Here is a 20151-nt window from a genome sequence, read left to right as displayed (position 1 = left end):
GAGAATCTCGGCTCCACCCCTGCCCTTGGGAACAGTGCTGTGACCACGAGTGGCTAAAACGTGACAGATGCCTAGTTCAGGCAACTTAAGAAATGAAACTGTTTCCAAGCACTGCACACTGCTAGAGGCAGCCTGTCCCTCACTGAGGAGTGGCCGTGGTCAGGGAGGGCCGCGTTGACAGAAGCCCGAAGCCTGATGGTAATAAGCGACCTGAAGGGCTTGCATGTCTGGGAAGGTTAAGGCACCGATGGGAGGCAAGGGGTCTTTTGCATGGTGGCCTGTGTGTCTCATCAGGCTTTGGGGACCTGCCCACCACCCCTACACTTGTGGGAATCCCAGGAGGCTTGGGAGGCCCAGGCAGCACTGAGAGGAGGTGGGATGCCCACTTAGCTCCAAGCTCTTCCTTCGAGACACCCTCCATCTCAGGCTGAGCTGGGCCCTGTCCGTCCACAGGTGGGCCCTGCAGCCTCCAGGCATTGCCCTGTCGTGTGAGTGGCTGTTGGGGGTGGGTCGGGGTCTCCTTGTCTGAATCCCCTGGGCTGGCTGTGGGAGGGCTACTTCCTGGCATGGGGATTCTGGCCCTGGGGGTCTCCCCTCCTCCAGGATGCCTTCTGCTGGCCCAGCTCTTTGGAAGGTCTTGGAAAGTGGCGAAATTGCTGCCTTATAAGGATTTGGGTCTCCACGGGCTGTGGTTTCCCCCAGGGGTCCCGGAGGCCCAGAACCTGGGTGAGGTGTCTGGGTGGGGTGCCTGGTCTGTGGGAGGGGCCCACCCAGGCCTGACCTCTCACTGGGAACTGAGGAAGTGAGCCAGGGTGGGACAGCCGTCTTGCTCGTGGGTCTGGGCCAGCTCTAGGTACAGGGCCTGGATAACCCCGATGAGGAGGGAGCTTCCTCTTCAAAGCCATCTGGCTTCATATAGTTCAGCTCGGCAGGGCCGCCTGCTCTGCAAACAGAATCCCTAGGGGTCTGCCCCAGGCCAAGGCCCCTGCAGTGCTCTGCGGGGTGGGCGCACAGGGGCCATCCTCTGCCTCCACCTTGCTGGGAGAGGCGGTGGTGGCAACAGTGTTAAAGGCCCTGGTTGGGCATTGAGGGATCAGATTCTAGTCTGGGCCCTGCGGTCATCTGATGCCAGGGCTGGAGGTGGGCAGTGTTTTCTCTTCAGGCTTTAGCCTCCCCCTTTGTAAAGAAGGGGCTGGCTCTGGACAGCCCAGGTGATGTGCACAGGCCCTCAGAGCTCTGGACACAGACCGGCCCCCAACACCGGCAGCAAGCTGCCCTAGGACCCTGGCTAGGCAGGGTCGTGGGGTCCCTGGCTGGGCAGGGCCGTGGGGGCCCCTGGGCTGGGCAGGATCGTTGGGGCCCCCAGCTGGGCAGGCCGCCAGGGACCGCGGGACGCGAACCCGTGGATCCCAGCGCTGCCCCGCCCGGGCATCGGCCTGCAGGGGGCGCCCCCGCGCAGTCCTTCACGCGCCCGCCCTCGACGTGCTCGCCCCCGCGCCGCGGCCGCGCGCGCGCTTCCTCTCGCCCCGCCCGTCCCGGCCGCCGTCTCTCGCCGCGCGCGCGAGCGTGCGCGTGCGCGTGTCTGCGAGCGTACGTGCGTGCGCGCGCGCGCGGCGGCGGCCCCGAAGCGGTGCTGGGGGCCTGAGGCGGCTCCGGCTGAGGCGGCTCCTCGGGCGGCGGCGGCTGCTCCCCGCTCGTCGTCCTCCTCCCGGGCCCGCCAGCGCGGGCGCTCCCCGGGGCCAAGATGCCGGCCGTGTCGAAGGGGGACGGGATGCGGGGCCTGGCGGTCTTCATCTCGGACATCCGCAACTGTGAGTGGCCGCGGCGCGGGGCCGGCCTGCGGGGGCGGGGGCCGGGGTGCGGGCGGGGGTCCCGGGTGCATGCGGGGGTCCGGGGCGCGGGGCGCGGACCTGGCGGGCCGGGCGGGGTGCGGGCGGGGGCCGGGGGTGCGGGGCGGGGGTCCCGGGGTGCGGCGAGGCCCGGCGGCGGCGGGGGCGGCGGGGGCGGGGTGCGGGGCGGCGGCGCGGCCGAGGGGCTCCGCGGAGACGCCCCTCCCCGCATGATGTCATCCCGGGCCGTCTCCGTCTTTCTGGTAATGGAGCATTTAACCCAGCCTTTCCCGGGTTTTCCTTTGGGGTGGGAGCAGCGGAACGGGGTCCTGCGGGGACGCGGCCCGGGGCCCGGTTCTGCGGCGCGTTGCGCCGCGAATGCAGTGACTCATTCATTCCCCGAGGGGCCGGGCGCGGGCGGTGGGGCGCGGGGCGGCCTCGCGGGCAGCGGTGCCCGCCGCGTCCCGTCGGGGAGGCCTTCTCAGCGGCACGCGTGTTCCCTCAGGGTGGAAGAATGCTTGCCAGAAGGTGGATCGGGCCCCGGGGTACGGTTGGCCCACCAGGAAATATGGCTTTGGTGTGCAGACACTCCTGTTGGTTTTCAGAAATGTTCTCTTTATTTAATTAGAAAAATGAACACCGAGCCCGTTTCCTGTCTGGTGTGTTTTATTCTTTCCCTGTTACCCCCCAGATCGGTGGCTCTGATGTTTGTCTCCCGCCTTAGGTTTGATGTCTATTTAGAAGAATGTTTGTAGCCTCGCCTACTGGTGAATGCTGTTTGCTGAGCCTTCCCCTGAACCCCTCACCTCCCTGGACTGGGGTGGAGAACCCGGACCGTGGAAGTTGAGACCCTCTGGCCCTTCCCTTACTCTGCAAGAAATCAGTGTAGGAACACACCCTCAGATCAGGGCTTTTACAAGTGGGGCAGTATTCTCCTTTTTTTCTTCCTTTACTATGGAATGTAATTTTCGAGACGATAGTTTTTATACTCACAGTGCATCTTGCAGAGCTAAGTGTGTGCGTGCTACTGCTTAGCAGCCTTCAATTATCTATGACGTCTGTCCTTCCATTTTGGAGGAAAACTGCATTGGGCAAGGCATTGAGATTGAAACCCATTTTCTCAGACAGCCAGTTACCCATGTATTAGACGTGTGTTCTGTGCTGGGTCTGTGTTTCACTGGAAGGGGCCTGCCGCATAGTGAGGACTCACAGACACTTGTTGACTGACTGTGGAGATGGGACATTCTCCACCCCCGCGCTGACATTTGGGTCTGATCTTTCTTTGTTGTGTGGAGCTGTCCTGTGGTTAGCAGCGTCCCTGGTCCCTACCTGCTGGATGCCTCAGTTGTGACAACCAGAAAGGTTTTCAGACGTTGCCCTGCGGGGCAGAATTGCTCCCAGTTGAGAGCCATTGGTGTAGATCAGTGAACAAGACAATCTCTCCCCTGAAGGAACGTATGTAAGAAGAAGCAGTGCGTGGTCCTTCTTGGCCAGCTTTCTGTTTGTTACAGCCCCTTCCTGAGAAACACCTTTGCAGCCTCAATGTCCGGCTCCCCCTCACCTGTAGCTCTGCAGAGCAGTGTCGTCAGCTTGTGGTGCTCTGCCCCACTGCACTGTAAGCTCTGCAAGGTGGGGACCACGTCTGTCTTGCTCGTCACGTCACTCCGCCCCTGCTCACACAGCGTCTGGCACGAGACACATGCTGAGTGAATGAATAGATGGGTGAGCCAGAGAAGACTTCATCTAGGAGGTGATTCTTAGGCCAATTTTATGTCAAGGGCACTGCAGGCAGAGGGCTAAGATGTGTGAGGAACAGCAGAGAATTAACATTCTAAGCAAGTGTGGGCCGGTGGCTAGAGATGGGTTTGGAAAGTGAACCCCAGCCAGAGCTGGTCTGAGCTTGACCCCTGTGTGGCAGGGAGAGGTGTCCTTGCTTCCCCTTTCACTGCCTGTCCCTGATTGTGTGCTTACTGTTTTCTTGTTGTGAGGGTGATCGATGGAGCCAGGCTCTGGAGACAGAACACTGAGCTGGCAGCAGGGGGTTGCACTCCGACAGCCTCTCACTGGCTCCATGACTGGAACCCGCCGGCCACTGAGCCTCAGTTTCCTCAACTGACAGAGAGGGGTGGATTTTGAGCTGAGGTATCACTATAGTCTGTTTCAGCTCTAAATTGCAGCTCCCTTTTTACCTTTCTAAGCTAGTTTCTTAAGTTTCCCCCTTTAAGACCTTCTAAGAGCATGCTCTGCATTTATTTGCACTTCAAGTTAGTAATCCGTTCCCAGCTTACTGGCTGGGAATGTTACTCCTCTTAGAACAGGCAGCAATGAACATGCTCCAGGATTTGAAAAGGTGCCTGTGCCATGCCTTTCTGCTTAAGCCTGTAGCTTTTGTGGCTCAGGTAGTGAACTAATTCAGTGCCTTGTAGAATTAACTTGATCCTTTCTGATTAACTTCAGCCCAGGGGTCACTGAATTCCGCTAATGTGAGTTCAGCGTGTGGGAGTTAGTAAACTGTTTCTCTCTCTCTCTTTTTTAATTGGTATTAAAAAAAATTCTAATCCTTTTATTTAGTCCCAGTTTTAAAATAATTCTTTATTTTGAAATAAATATAGGTTCATAGGAAGTTGCAAAGAAAGGGACAGGAAGGTCCCAGCAGCCTTCACCCCGCCTCCTCTAAGGTGGACGTCTCACATAACAGTCCAGTTTCAACACCAGGAAGCTGACATTGGTACAGTCCACTGGGCATATTCATATTTCACCAGTTTTACATGCACTGACGAGTGTGTGTAGGTCTTTGTACTTTTATCACGTGTAGCTTTGTGTAACCCCCACCTCAATCAAGATAACAGCACAGCCCACTTGTGCTACCCTGTATAGCCAAACCTACTTCCCCCAACCGCTAATCTGTTCTCCATCTGTTCTCTATCTACATAACATCTCAAGGATGTTGTGTGAATGGAGTTGTATACAGTAGTTTCTCCTTTTCTGCGGGGCGGGGGATACATTCCAAGACCCCTGGTGGATGTCTGCAACCACGGATAGTAGCGAACCCTGTATATACTGTGTTTTTTCCTATACATACATAACTGTGATAAAGTTTAATTTATAAATTAGGCACAGTAAGAGATTAACAACAGTAAATAATATTAGAACAATTATAACAACATACTGTGATGAAAGTTACTGTAGATTTTAGCAACCTCGGCATATGATTTTATTTCTTATTAAGTAGAGAACTTTCACCTTTTCACTTAAAGGAAGCATTTTAACGGCTTCTGTTTGGCATATCTGAATTGCCAGCATCCCTACTCTTGCACTTTGGGGCCATTATTAAGTAAACTGAGGGTTACTTGAATACAAGCATACCACGATACCACAACAGCCTGATGACTGGGACTAATGGGCGGGTAGTGTATACAGCATGGATTTGCTAGACAAGGGGATGATTCAGAGGGTGTGCAATTTAAAACTTGTGAATTGTTTATTTCTGGAATTTTCCATTTAATACTTGAGGACCACGGTTGACGGCAGGTAACTGAAACATGGAAAGGTGAGACCGCGGATAAGGGGGAACTACTGTAGTATGTGACCTGTTGAGATTGGCCTTTCTCACTCAGCACAGTCACCTTGACATCCATCCAGTCTATTGCATTGATTGACATTATATTCAGGCAGTCGATTCAAAGAAAACGAAAGAACTGCTGAAATTGGGAAAATAATAGTTATTTGCTGTTTATTCAGTTATTTTGGAACTTTTGTTTGCTTTTATGCATGTGATTATCAGTGAAGGAGAGTCATATATAACTTAATTAACATGTCTTTATGCCAACACTAGAATATTGTAGAGAACATAAAACTGCTGAAAATATTGTCAGACTCAGAATTGACTGCAAAATAATCAGGACTACTATGAAAGGGGAGAAGAGATAGGTGGTTATTCTTGTGAGACCAGTCACGTGGCCAGTGGGCAGGAAATTGCCATTTATTCCTCCTTGCACATGGTGGTGGGCATTGGGGCTATGCAGATGAGTCAAGACACTTCCATGGTGCTTGGAGGCATTTTATTTAATCACTCCTGGCACTCACTCAAATGAGGGGAACAAGTGGAGAGATGCAATTAGCCATTTGGCAAAAATCGAATTTCCCATGTTCTTGGAGAAAGCATGCAATTTTTCTGCAGGCGCATTGATAAACTCCTAGAATAATTATCACTGCTCTGCTCATTGTGGTTCTCACAAAACTTGGTCCTTTCTGTTAACTTGGTTGAAATTGGGCACCCCTTTGAATTATATTTTAGCATGACTAAAGTTTAAAAAATTTTATTTGTTCATAAAATTCCACTTGTAATGAGTCATAAATTGGACAAGGAGAAACTGAACATAAAAATTTAAATTCAGCTTAAACTTCAGTATAAAAATTAAGTGTAAAGTTGGTACTACTTGATTTTCCTGTGTGGTAATAAAGATCAGAATCAGAGTTTGTCAGTCTATTTTTTAACTTTTAAGGTTCTTAAAAAAATTTAAGGTTCATTTTAGCCTTGACTGTACATTTTTAAAATGCTGACTTTTTGAAAAAGAATGCTCTTCTTGCATATTTTCTTTTGTACTCTTACACATAATTTATATTCCTTAGAACCTGATTTAGGAAGTATGTGATGGAGGGTGTGGGAGGGACGAACCACCAAGCCGGAGGAGGAAGGAAGTTTGGTCCAGGTTGAGTTTTTCTGCCAAGGTTGGGTTGCTGCTTCTAGGAAATATCTATGTATTCTTCCCTGTGTTTTCCTTCTGGCTCCTCTGAAGGGGGGATCACTCTGTTTCTTATACGACAAGTTGAAGTGTCCTGGTGATAAGTGTATTCTCATGCCAGATACTTAACATTACTTCTCTTTCCTCTTAAAAAATGACTTTCACTCTGTTGTTTTTGACAACAGTGTGTGTCAGGATTTTGTAGTCACAGAGTTATTGGAAAGGCTGTCTTTGTGGGATTAAATGGCATTTCCTTGGCTTTTAAAAAATCAAATAGAATCAGCCCAGAGGGGAAGATTTGAGTGTGACAAGGGAAGGGATAATTTTGCACTAATACGAATAGAGAGTGTGACTCTCTGGTGTGTGCTCCTGAGTGGGAGGGGCTCTGAGTTCCTCAGAATTTCACCTGTTCATTTTGCAGGTTTTTTGGCGTGAAGCTGCCCTCCCTTAGCTCAAATTTCAAAACTTATAAGGCTCCAAAAACTAGAAGTATTTTTGGTAGGTCTGGTAAACTCGTTTGGCAGAAACGCTGGCCCTGCACTGCCATGAGGCTCTGTAGCGTCTCCCTCCCCGTGTGGGTGTTGAAGAGTGTGTGCTTCCAGGATGCTGATGTGGGGGTCTATGGCCACGCACTGTGCTTCCTCCTAGTCTGAGCAGTTTTGAATTCTGGCACCAATTGGGCCTCAGGTTTTGGATAAGGGATGGTATCTGGGCCTGTTATGTGAAATGCTGTATGGGGTTCAGAGAAATGGCACACGTGGTCCCTGTCTCCCTAAGGAGCTTGCAGACAAATGAGAGATGAGTTCTCTCAGTGCATTCATCTTTATTGGGCACCTCCTGTATTCAGGACTCCTGAATATAAATAAGGGGAATAGGAGGACATCATGAATCCTTGCCCTAATGGGGTTCTCCGATTTGGAGGTGGGGAGGTCCTAGAGGGAGGGCAGAGGGAACCATAGAGGCACACAACGTGCTTGGACATCCACAAAACGTAGTTCCGTGTCAGACTTTGGAATGCTTCAGGTTGCCGTGGGCTTGTTGGGCGTTCTTTTTCCTTTAAAGTGTGTCTGGTCCACCCTCCGCCCTCCCCGCCCCCATCCACTGTGTTGAAATGAATGTAGGATACATAGGAATGGCACTCCTCCCGACCTGCCGCCTCACTTGGGTCAGCACAGACTCTGGCCTGGCTGAAGCCGCACCGAACTTTGAGATTGAAACACAAGTTTGAGAGTTAGTTGATGGCTTCTGTCAGTTTGTGCGCAATATGGAATAAGCTAAGTATCTTTGCCCCCAGCTTAAAAAAATATAAATTGAATGATACTCATAAGAAAACAGAAATGAACAGTTTTCACTAGGTCACGTGATTTCTAAGGTTTAGAAACTATATTTACTGAATCTGGCATTTGCCTTCTTCAAAATCTTCCTGACTTTGGTCTGAAAGTTGACATGGTTGAAATGTCACATATGTGCTGTTTTATTATGAGAAGAATTTCAGGGTGATAGGTTCAAATGGGCGTTCCCATGTAGAGGTGGGAGCTGAGGCTGTGTGATAAGATTAGCTCTTGTGCTCTGTGGTAGAGAGAGGGCTGTAAGGCTTTGGCCAAGATGCACAGAATAAATAGCATGCAAGGAGGAAGCAGCCCTGTTTTAAAATAGTGCCCTGGAGACAGAGTTGGGAAGAGGACCAACAAGAGTGCGGGGATGGTGAGATGCACGGTGCCAGAAAGGGAGAGGCGAGCCCCAGCCTTGTCCAAAGTGCTGCCACTGCCCATAGATACAATTTAAACTTGTAGCCACACTCTGGTCCCGGCCTGCCTTCAGACATCACTACCTGCCAACTCTTCATGCCTTTTCCTTCAACACTGTGGGCAGAGAGGAGTCGGCCGGGGCCCACAATCACCTGATGATGCGAGTGTGGGAAGCAGGGTGGTAGAGGCTTCTGTGGGAGTCGGGGAGCCACCAGATGGAAAGGTGGGAGGTGCACAGGGTGCAGGGGTGGGGCCAGTGGTCTGGCCCTTGGACTTTGCAGTCTGTGCTGCAGAATTAAGAAGGGCAGTGATGTGCCCACATCTGCCCTGTGCCCCAGAAGGAGAGGAAAGTCTTGTGATGAGGCTGAGACCCTCTTCCTTCACTAAGTTCTGGCCCCGTGGAGCTCCTGTAGCCTCCTGGTACCTCAGGAAACGGAATGTTGAGTGGCTGACTCGACTGGATGTGTTCATTTAGGGAAAAAACTTGTGGCCAATGGTTTGGGTCAGATCCTGATTCTGTTCCCTTTTCTTTCTCACATTGCAAATTGTGGCCCTGTAGAGCCTGGAGTCTTCGTTTTTGCCTGAAATTTAAATCCAGTGTGAGTTGTGGTAGTTTTGCATTCATCCTTCTCCTTATATTCAGGATGTTCCCACCTACCTCAGGATTTGGGATCTGTCTACAGGATTGCTTAAAAGTGTGGAGACCAGAATCCAAGTAGGGTTGCCTGGTTTTTGTTTTGCATTGTAAGGTGTTTTTCTTACCTTTAAAATCCCTTCTGATGGCAACACAAGGGTGTAATGAGGATTACTTATTTCGTGTACCTAAAGCACTTGGAGCTCCTTAGGGCGGGCAGTGCTGGGTTGGATTTATGTTTTGCTTTTTTTGTGGCCAGCCTTCCTTCATGTGATGTGGTTGAGAGAGCAGTTATCGTGTGTCTATTATAGTTTAAAAAGCATTGAAAAAAGACACTAAATTGGTGTTGAATAGTCTTTTAAAACAGCCAATAGAAAAAAAATATAGCAAGAAAATGAGTATTTTGGAACACTTTTGGATTGCATTTATTGCTATTGAAAAATACAGTTCTGTAGCTTTTTTTTGTTATATACAGTACAATCAGAACAGAACCTTATTTTGAACCTCCTTGTGCCTATAAGAACTAGAGTCTTCCGTGATCGAGCTCATGATGAATGATGCCGGGGGATGCTTTGGAAACGTGCCTCCATCCACAGTAGTGTTACTTCTTCACAAACTCAGTTACTTCTTTTAATTAGCTTGCAGCTTCTGTTCAGTTAAGTCTTTGTCTCAAATTTTTGTTGCCTTATTATGGAACTACAATTTGAGTTGTCTTTGCACACAGTACCACATCCAGCTTTCCCAAGCGCTGAGAATGTGGAGGAAGTGGAGGGTGGGAGGGTGATTGTCAGAGGGTTTGTTGGTGCCAGCTTGTTCAGTTTCCAAGGCCTGGCCTTTTTGAGATTGTCATCCACGGGATGGGGATGTGGGTCCCTTGCATGGATGCTGGTCACAGAGGGACATGAGATGCTCTTTTGTTGGATGCTGATGTCGGTTTGATGTGTATTCTCTAATGCAGCATTTGCTATACATCTAATTTAAATCTGTCTTTTAATAAGTAGCCAAGAAAACATAGTTCTTTTTTTTTTTAATTTTTTTAAAAAAATTTTTTATTTATTTTTTCCCCCAAAGCCCCAGTAGATAGTTGTATGTCATAGTTGCACATCCTTCTGGTTGCTGTATATGGGACACGGCCTCAGCATGGCCGGAGAAGTGGTGTGTCGGTGCGCACCCAGGATCCGAACCCGGGCCGCCAGCAGCCGAGTGCACGCACTTAACCGCTAAGCCATGAGGCCGGCCCAGAAAACATAGTTCTTCGGATTACATTCTTATTGTTTTGCTGTAATTTGGATACAACCCCAGGGGTGAAGGGTGTTTTTAAAAGTGTGTATTTCAAAATTTCTTTCTTTATTTTTCTGGATTCTATTTTCTGACGTAATTGTGCAATTCATTCATTCATTTGAGAAATCTATTGAGTGCTTGCTGTGTGCTAGACATTATTCTAGGCACTGGGGATTCAGTAGTTAACCAAATCCCTATACTTTCAGATCTTATTCTCTTGTGAGAATAGACAGACAAAATAAATGAGAAAATGTATTTGTCTGTATATCTCCATCCATCCCTCCACTCCTCCCTCTGTCTGTTCATCTGTCACGGAGAAAAATAAAGTAGGAGAGAGGAATAGAGAATGGGGAGGGGTTCTCAACTTCAGAGAAGGTGGTCAGGTTGGGCAGCCGTGGAGAAGGTATATTTTAAGGAAGCTTGACGGACATACGGAAGTGAGCCATGGGAACATCGGGAGAAAGTTCTGCAGGCAGAGGGCAGAGGTCCTCAGGTGAGAGTGCAGCTGGCATTGTGGGGTAGGGGCTGTCAAGTCAGAGGAGTGCGGGGTGCAGGAGTGGAGGGCAGATCATGTAAGGCCTTGTAGGAATTCCTTGGGGGTTTTCAGCACAAGAGTGATCTGACCCAAATTATTTTTGCTTTTAGTAGGATCCTTCTGGCTTCTGTATTGAAAAGAAATGATAGGGGTAAGGGTTGAAGCATGGAGACAGTTTAGGTGGTTATTGTATTAACCACTGGAAGATGATGCTGGCTTGGACCAGATGGAGAGCGCGAGGAGTGGTCACCTTCTCAATATGTTTTGTTCCAGAATGCTAAAAATGCTGCTCTGTGTGTTAGGCTTGCATTGTTTCCAGAGAGAAGTCTGCTACCATGTTTATCATTGTTTATCTGTATGTCGTGTGGCTTTTTCCTCTGACTGCTTTTAATATCTTTCCTTTCTGTTGGTTTTAGTCAGTTTTACTTATGATGTGCCTTGTAATTTTCTTCACTTTTCTTGTGCTTGGGATTTGAGCTTCTGAGATCAGTGGGTTTATAGTTTTCATCAGATTTAAAAAATCTGGCCATTATTTCTTCAAATATTTTTTCAGTCCCATTCCTGCCTTTGGGGACTCCAGTTACAAGTATGTTAGGCTGCTTGAAGTTGCCCCACAGCTCACTGACACTCTGCTCATTTTTTTTCAGTCTGTTTTTCTCTTTTTTTTCATTTTGGAGAGTTTCTGTGCTGTGTCTTCAGGTTCACTCATCCGCATTATTTGATCTCATCGAGCATTTTTTCATCACAGACATTGTATTTCGCATCTCTTGAACTTTAGTTTGGGTCTTTCTTTTGTTGTCTGTATCTCTTAACATGCTTATGACATTCTCCACCTTCATGAGCATATGGAATATAGTTATAATGACTGTTCTAATGTCTTTATCTCCTGGTTCTATCATCTCTGTTATTTCTGGGGCTGTTTCTATTGATTGATTTTTTTTTTCCTACTCATTGTGGGTTATATTTTCCTGTTTCTTTGCATGCCTGGTAATTTTTTATTCGATGCCAGACATTGTGAATTTCACCTTATCGGTCCTGAAGATTTTTGTATTCCTTTAAATATTCCTGAGCTTTCTTCTGGGATGAAGCTAAGCTACTTGGAAACAGTCTGATCCTTAGGAGGAGGCACCAGAGCAGCCTTTAGTCTGGGGCTAATTTTACCCTGCTCTTGAGGGGTAGCGCTCCTTCTCAGCACTCTGCTCCATGCCTTGTGTTTTGTGAGGTTTCCCTTCTGGGTTGCTGGCCCGGTGCTAGCTTCTATGGTTTTCCCTGCGGCTCCTTTCTAGTGGCTCTTCCCTTGGCCTCATGAGCTTCCTGTGCTGCGTGGGCAGATGAGTAATCAGACAGACTGTGAGGCCCCTCTGCAGTGTTCTGCTCTGCCTGCAGCAGCTCTGCTCCTGCACTCTGCCCTGCACCTTCCAGCTTCCTATGCCTGTCTCCTCACTCTGGGAGACCTCCAGGCTCTGTTTGGATACCCCCTCCCCAGGCATTAAGTTGGGGACAGTAAGCTCATCTTCTTTGTTTTTCTGTCTCTCAGTGACCACTGTCTTCCATAGTCTGTTGTTCAGTGTCTGAAAACTATTGTTTCATAGATTTTGTCCAGATTTTTAGTTGCCTAAGGTGGAAGGGTAAATCCCTTCCCTGTTTATGACCAGTAGGTATTGGGGATGGATGTTGAGTATGCAGATAGATATCCAAGACTGGAATCAGAGGAGAGGTCTGGGCTAGAGGTAAAAGTATGGGGCGTTGTTTATAGATGGTGTTTAAAGCCATGGGAGGGGGAGCTCACCGAGCGTGGGAGTGGAAATCATCAAAATGTGGCGAGCTCTGCCACGGGTTTACTGGGTGCTACCTGCTCCCAAGCAGGTTACCTTCATTTATGCATCTGATGTTCATGGTTCTACTTTACAGTAGGTACCGTGATTCTACCCATTTCATGGATGAGGAGACTGAGGTACAGGAGCCCAGGGCCACTTGACTGCCTGTGAAGTGGCAGAGCCAGGATTCAGACCCAGGATGCCTGGCTCCAGGTCTTCTCTTTGAAGCACAGTGCTTGACCAGCTCTCCAGGAGCACTGCCAGAGCTCCAGGTGTGCCGGCCTATGCGGTCAGGGAGAGATGCCCCCACCAAGGTGGCAGGAGCCTGGCCGGTGAGGAGGGAGCGGTCAGGTGGGTCACGTAAGGGGATTGAGCAGGGGTGAACCTGATGGGGTGGTTTAAGAGAGAATAATTGGGAAATGTGAGTCTCAACTCCTTTGAGGAGTTTTGCTGTAAAGAGGAGAGAAATGAGATGGAGAGGGCAGAGGGTATATTAGCTTTCTATCGCTGCTGTAACAAAGTAACACAAATCCTGTATCATCTCATGTTCTGTACATCAGAAGCTGGGCACAGCCTGGCTCAGCAGGGTGCTCTGCCTACAGTCTCACAAGGCCAAAATCAAGGTGTCAGCAGAGCTATGGTCCCTTCTGGAGACTCTGGGGTGAAGCTGCTTCCACTCAGTCCTTGCAGTGTGGCAGTTAGGTCCCCTTTCCTTGCCAGCTATGGCTGCGGCCAGTCTCAGCTCTTAGGGCCGGCCCACTTTCCTCCTTAGGTTTTTCATGAGGCCCCACAGTGAATCCCTTTCAAAATTTGAATCTGTCTGACTTCTCTGTCAGCCTCATCTCCTGCCTCCAGGCAGGGAGAGTTCTCTGCTTTTCAGAGCTCATGTGATGAGATTGGGCCCAGTTGCATGATCCAAGATAAGTCCCCTATCTTAGTTACATCTGCAAAGTTCCTTTTGCTATGGAAGGTAACTCCACAGGATCCTAGTATTAGGGTGTGGGTGTCTTTGGAGGGGCATTCTGCCTATCACAGTGGGGTCAAGAAAGGTTTTTTTTTTTTAAGTTTAATCCATTTGTTCAACAAATTTACTGAGTGCCTATTGTGCACAGTGAGCAAAACAGACAAGAATACCCTCATGTGGCTTACATTCTAGTGAGGTACACATAAAATAAGTATAATATATAGTGCATTACATACTATATTAAGGGGAAAATAAAGCAGCAAAAGAGGGTTGCAATTTAGATAGTGTAGCTGGGGGTCAGGCATGCCCTAGAGTGCTGGCGGCTGGGAAGGGAGGCCAGTGTGGCTGGAGTAGGAGTTGGGGAGAGAACCTGGGACGTCAGAGCTGGGTGGAGGGGGAGGGGTAGACTGCCATTATGAGAACTGACTTCACCCTGTGTGACAATGCGGAGCCGGGGGAGGGTGAGCAGAGGAGGGACTTAGCTTTGGGAAGAATTACTGTGACTGCTGTGTTGAGAAGATGGGAGGGGAAGCAGGCAGACCAGTTAGGAGGCTCTGGGCCGGGTGAGAAAGGTGAGGACCCCTGGGGCGGGGGAGGTAGCACATGTTTGTAGGCTGATGGGAAAGATAAAGAAGGGCCAGGGAGAAGGTGGAGGGATGGAGAGAAGCAAAGGTGGGGGTGGGGCTGGTGATTGCATGAGTACCCTCCTAAAGGAGGAAGGGCAGGCTCTCCAACTGCCAGTGAGGGGAGGGAGGAGGCGTTGGAGGTGGGGGAAAAGCTGTGAGATTGCCTTTAGAAGAACTGGCAGGGCCTCCCTGGGCTTCATGTGTGGGGCCAGCCCAGCAGCTGGGCACATGGTTTCACCAGGCACGCTTGCTCTCCAGGCTCAGGTGCCAGTTGCCCAAGAATTGGATTCAGCCAGAAGGGGTTTTGCCCAGCAACTGCACAGTTGGAGAAGGAGGGTCAGGGCTTGGTTTATGTGATGGGATTGAAGTTGGCTAAGAGGGGGTGAGCACCAGGAGGGGGAGAGAGAGAGTGGGTCATAGGTCCTAGAGGGTACCGGTGGGTGTTCAGAGTTTGCTTGCCTGAGAGAGCTGAAAGGTTGGGGCCAGTGGGATGCCTGCGGTGGAGCGTGGAGAGGGTGACTGTTGGAGGCGCGGCCGTGGTGGGGACCAGATCATCCAAGGAGCTGAGGTCAGGGCCAGCAGGTGTAGGGGAGCCATGTGCACAGGCATCCATCATCAAGAGTGGTGCTCCTGGCGTGGTGGGGAGAGGCGTGGTGTTATAGTCGCTAATCAGGCCGGTCCTCCCAATGTATTCGTTGTTGTTACTTTCTTGTCTAGTCTTTAATTAAATGTTTTAGAAAAATAAAAAAATTTAAAGTCAAGAATGTAGCTTAAAAAGTTAATTATAAAACACTTGACCCCCGCCTCACCCTGATTCCTAAACTTCAGTCAATATTTTCATTTTATAGCCATTTTTTCCCATATATACTTTAAAAAATATGATTACTTATTAATTCTAAATTACATGTTTATGCCATTTATGGGTGTTTTTTCCCATTTAGTCGTTATTTATTGACTTCTTACTATGGAAGATGAGGATTCAATTTACCCAAGCTTTCCTTCTCCCATTCTCTAGTGTGTCACAATATTGTATCTAATTAATGTATAGCATTTAACTAACGTCTAAAAATATCCTTCTCTGAGAATAATGGTTCAACTTTTTTTTTTAATTATAATTTTATTTATTTATTTTTTTCCCCCAAAGCCCCAGTAGATAGTTGTATGTCATAGCTGCACATCCTTCTAGTTGCTGTATGTGGGACGCGGCCTCAGCGTGGCCGGAGAAGCGGTGCGTCGGTGCGCACCTGGGATCTGAACCCGGGCCGCCAGCAGCGGAGCGCGCGCACCTAACTGCTAAGCCACGAGGCCGGCCCTCAAACTTTTAAAAACAGAAATATTTTTTAGAATACACTTCCTCATGGTGGAGGATAAAAGGCAGATTACCTTAGGTAGGGTGTTTGTAGATGGCCTCTCTGAAGAAGTAGACACGTAAGCTGGGTCCTGAAGCTGCCTGGGACCAGCGTGCTGAGGGGAGAAGGGCTTGGGGGTGAGGGGTTGGTAAAGAGCTAGTTCTGCTTCGGAACCTGAAAGACCAGTGCAGCTGAGTGCAGTGAGTGTGAGGGAGAGTGGCAGAAATGAAGGCGAATTGCTGGGTGGAGGCCAGAACGTGCTGGGCCTTGAAGGCCCTGACAGTGAATCTGAGTTTCTCTTTGGTGTCATATAGGAAGCTGCTGAAGAAAATCAAGTGAATGACAGGTCTAATTATATTTAAAAGATTACTGTGGCTTCTTTGTGGAAAATAGGTTGGAGGAGGCCAGGAGTGGAAGGTGAAAGTTGATACAGTCCAAACAAGAGATGGTGGCAATGGAGATGTGAGAATAGAGCATTCATTTGGAGGAAGAATGGATAAGACTCGCTGATAGGATGGGTGTGAGGGAGAGAGGGAGGACTTTGAAGGAGAGTTTTCTGTTGGTGATAAAAACATCACCTGCATTGGTCGCGATTCCAGGGCTCAATAAATGTTAGTTGTTTCCTAGCTCAATTGCTTAAAAGCTCTTGGGCCAGTTTTTAGCACATTATAAGTACTCAGATGTATGCTGCTCTTATTGAGCACATGCTATATGCTGGGCATTGATTCTTCACTAAATGTCTGTTGAGCACCTACTAAATGCCAGGTACTGTCTTGGGTTCTGGGACTATAGCAGTAAATATAACAGACAAAACTACCCGCTCATATGGAGCTTCTTGTGGTTGGAGAGAGAGCGTAAATAAGAGAGTGATACTGTATATTAGAAGACAATAAGTACAGTAGAGAAAAATTAAGGAGAGAAGGTGATGGGAAATCTGGGGCTGTGGGTTTTCAACCTCAAATAGGGTGACCAGAATTGGTCTTGCTGTGAAGGTAAGGTTTGAGCAAAGACCTGAAGGCACTGGGCCACATAGAAATTAGGGGGAAGACATCTTGGACAGAGGGAACATCAAGTACAAAGGCCTTTATGGGGAAAGATAGTCAGTATATGGAGGAAACAGCAGGAGGCCTGTATGGCTGCAATAAAGTGAGCCAAGAGGAAGGTGGTAGGACGTTAGGAAGGTGGAGGTGGTGTAGGACCTTGTGTAGAACATTATAAAGACTGTGGCTTTTTTTCCTTGCATACTAGACACTGAGGATAATGAGACATGGTCCCTAACCTCGGAGTAGCTCAAGCCCTTGTAATACAGAGTGGTCAGTGGTGTGAGATGAATAGTGAACGTGAGTGACTATCGGCTTAGGTGAGGGTGGTCAGGTGTGATAATAACAGGGGTAATGCTTGGGTCAGGTCTTGCTAGGCTGACAGAGTGTAGGGGGATGATCCAGGAAAGGGAGGAGCACCATGCATCACACTGCAGAGAGGCATGAGTGACAGCGGGACACCCTCAAGGAGTCGTGGGTGGTTCCTAGTATGAGTAGTGCCTAGTAGGTGGTGGGGATATGGCAGGAGAGACAGGACCAAATCAGCTCATAGGGAATCTCCTCTCTAGGATGTGGACCATTGACATATTTTAAGCAGGAGAGTGGCATTATGCAGTTTATTTTTTATTAGTATGATAATCATTTTGAATGCAGAGGATGGATTTCAGACTAGGCTTGAAAGCAGGAAAGCTGGTTAGGAAAAGATTGATTGCTGTAGTCTAGAGGAGATGTCAAGGGTCTAAATCAAGGCAGTAGGAATGGAAAAGTAGGGGTGAATTTTGGAGATTTAGAAATCAAAATTGACAGGAGACGTGAAAAAGTGCTCTTTATTCGTAGTCACTTTGAATCTGTAGCAGAAATGCCATTTCGTCAGAATGGTGAAGTGAGAACCTCTGTAAATCTACCCCTCCATAAGAGCAGTGAAAACAATGGTAAAAATGGTCAACATCAACTTTGTCAGAACTCTGGAAATTAACCAAAGGCTGAAACAGTCTCAGGAGGATTTATTCAGGAAAAACTGCTGAACCTCTAACTTGACCTACTGTCATTCTGCTCTCCCATGATCTCTGGTAGCATTGAAAATCATCCTCACAACCATGGTAGCTGTGAAAATCAGCAGGCTTGCAGCCATTGGAGGGGACAGATCAGATTTGGAGCCCTTCTAAAAGTCCCATTCTCAGAGCATTATTACTATTTGACCTGTCTTGCAGCTCTCTGGAAAAGCCTCATTTGCAGGGCTTATCGTTATTTGACCTTGCTCAGTGGGAAAAGCCCTATCCTTAGTGTGTTTGTGGAAAACAGTCAGTGGCAATTGTTTAGTATCACAGTTGAGGGCAAATGAGAGTCTGGCCAACATCTTAAAAGTAAGATGTGAAGAATGACATGCCGTTAGGGGGCTTTGAAAAGCCCTGATAGATTCCTGTGGAGTTAGAAGGCTGCACATGTGCAGAACTGTGCATATGCCAAGGAAAGTCTTGAGAGGGCACCAGTTTCTGGCTAATCTTGAGTCTCTGTGCAAATAAGAAGTGAAAGCAAAGGCAGAGTTGTAACTGTCTGAGTTTTGAAGATGTGCCTCAACACATACAGTTTCTTGGCAATGTCTGGGACACTTTTTGGTTCAAGGCATTTAAGCAAATCCCTGACCAGTCAGTAACTGACCATTAAGCTAACTAAGCAAAGACTTTAGGAGCTGTAAATGATAGAGAATTATAGACTTTACAGAACTAGCTCAGGAAAGTCATGAAACAAACAACAGCAATAGCAGCAACAACAACAACAGTAACAGCAAATGGCAACAACAGTCCCTGTGAGGGGGGGACAGTCTGATTTCCAGAGTTGCCACAGTGCCTTATCTAAAATACCCAGTTTTCAATAAGAAATCGAGAGGCACAAAGAAACAGGAAAATATGGTCTTTACACAGGAAAAAAAGTAGTCAATAGAAACTATCCTTGAAAGGGTCCAGATGTTGAACTTACTAGACAAGGACTTTAAATTGGCTGTTATAAATATGTTCCAAGAACTAAAAGAAACCATGTCAAAAGAACTAAAGGAGAATATGAGAATGATGTTTCACCAGATAGAGAATATCAATAAAGAGGTAGAATTTATTAAAAAAAAAACAAATAGAAATTCTGGAGTTGAAAATACAATAGCTAGAGGGGCTAAATAGCAGATTTGAGCTGGCAGAAGAGAGAATCAGTGAATTTGAGAATAGATTTGTTAAGATAATTAATTTAAGATGTATATTAAAGTAAGTGTAGACCCAGTCTAAGGAATAGACAGTAAAAAGAATGAAGAAAAATGAACAGAGCCTCAGAGACCTGTGGAACACCATCAGGCATACTGATATATGCATAATTGGAGTCTCATAAAGAGTGGAGAAGGAGAAGGGTGCAGAAAGAATATTTGAAGATGTAAATTCCTCAAATTTGGTGACAAACATTAATCTACACATCCAAGAAGACCTCCAAGTAGGATAAACTCAAGGAGATCAATACGTAGACACATCGTAGTCAAACTACTGGAAGACAGGGACAAAGGGATAATCTTGAAAGCAGCAAGAGGAAAATGACTCATCATCTTCAGGAGATCTTCAAGATTAACAGCTAGCTTCTCATCCGTAACCATGGAGATGAGAAGGCAGTGGGCTGACATATGTAAAATGCTGAAAGGAAAAGACTGTCAATCAGGAATTCTGTATCCAGCAAAACCATCCTTCAAAAATGGAGAAATTAAGATATTGCTAAATAAACAAGAATGAGGAAATTTGTTGCCAGCTGACCTGTTCTACAATAAATACCTAAAGGAGTGCTTCAAACTGAAATGAGAGGACAGTAGATGGTAGCATACATGAAGAAGTAAAGAGCAATATTGAAGACAACTACATAGGTAAATATAAAAGACAGTGTAAGTATATGTTTGTCTTCTATTTGACTTAAAAGACAACTACATAAGACAATTTTAATTGATTTTAATAGTTTAAATAAAACTGTACTGATGGGCTTATAATGTATAAAGATGTAATTTGTATGATGATAATAGCACAAAAGAGGGGGGGAAACAGAGCTATATTGGAGCAATATTTCTCTATACTGTTAAAATTAAGTTTGTATTGGGCCGGCCCCCGTGGCTTAGCGGTTAAGTGCGCGCGCTCTGCTGCTGGCGGCCCGGGTTCGGATCCCGGGCGCACACCAACATACCACTTCTCCGGCCATGCTGAGGCCGTGTCCCACATACAGCAACTAGAAGGATGTGCAGCTATGACATACAACTATCTACTGGGGCTTTGGGGGGAAAATAAATAAATAAATAAAATTATAAAAAAAAAAATTAAGTTTGTATTAACCCAAACTAGATTGTTTTAAGTTAAGATGTTAATTATAATCCTCAGGCAACTACTAAGAAAGTAACTAAAAAAAAAAATAAAAGAAAAAAGGGAATTAAATGGTGCATTAAAAAATATGTATTTAACACAGAAGAAGACAGTGATGGAATAATACAGGAACAAAGACATAAGACATATAGAAAATATAGCAGAATGGCAGATGTAAATCCTATGTTATCAGTAATTATCTTAATGTA

General features: G+C 47.3%; 1 protein-coding gene across 4 annotated transcripts in view; it reads left to right on the top strand.

Moving 5' to 3' along the window:
* Positions 1–1658: 1658 nt before the first annotated feature.
* Positions 1659–20151, top strand: part of AP2A2 (adaptor related protein complex 2 subunit alpha 2) — an 85688-nt gene continuing 67195 nt past the window's right edge. For 2 of the 4 annotated variants that reach the window (XM_058526067.1, XM_058526065.1), the window contains exon 1: positions 1659–1811. In XM_058526067.1, the coding sequence (XP_058382050.1) occupies positions 1745–1811 (67 nt within the window). In that variant the 5' untranslated portion in view covers positions 1659–1744. The remainder of the gene's footprint in view (positions 1812–20151) is intronic. The other 2 variants (XM_058526068.1, XM_058526064.1) reach the window with 1 other exon arrangement.

The sequence above is a fragment of the Diceros bicornis genome, chromosome 31, assembly GCF_020826845.1.
Source record: "Diceros bicornis minor isolate mBicDic1 chromosome 31, mDicBic1.mat.cur, whole genome shotgun sequence".
In the NCBI taxonomy this organism is placed as follows: domain Eukaryota; kingdom Metazoa; phylum Chordata; class Mammalia; order Perissodactyla; family Rhinocerotidae; genus Diceros; species Diceros bicornis.
The sequence above is the reverse complement of the archived record's forward strand: the minus strand, read 5'-3'. Positions and strand labels throughout refer to the sequence as shown.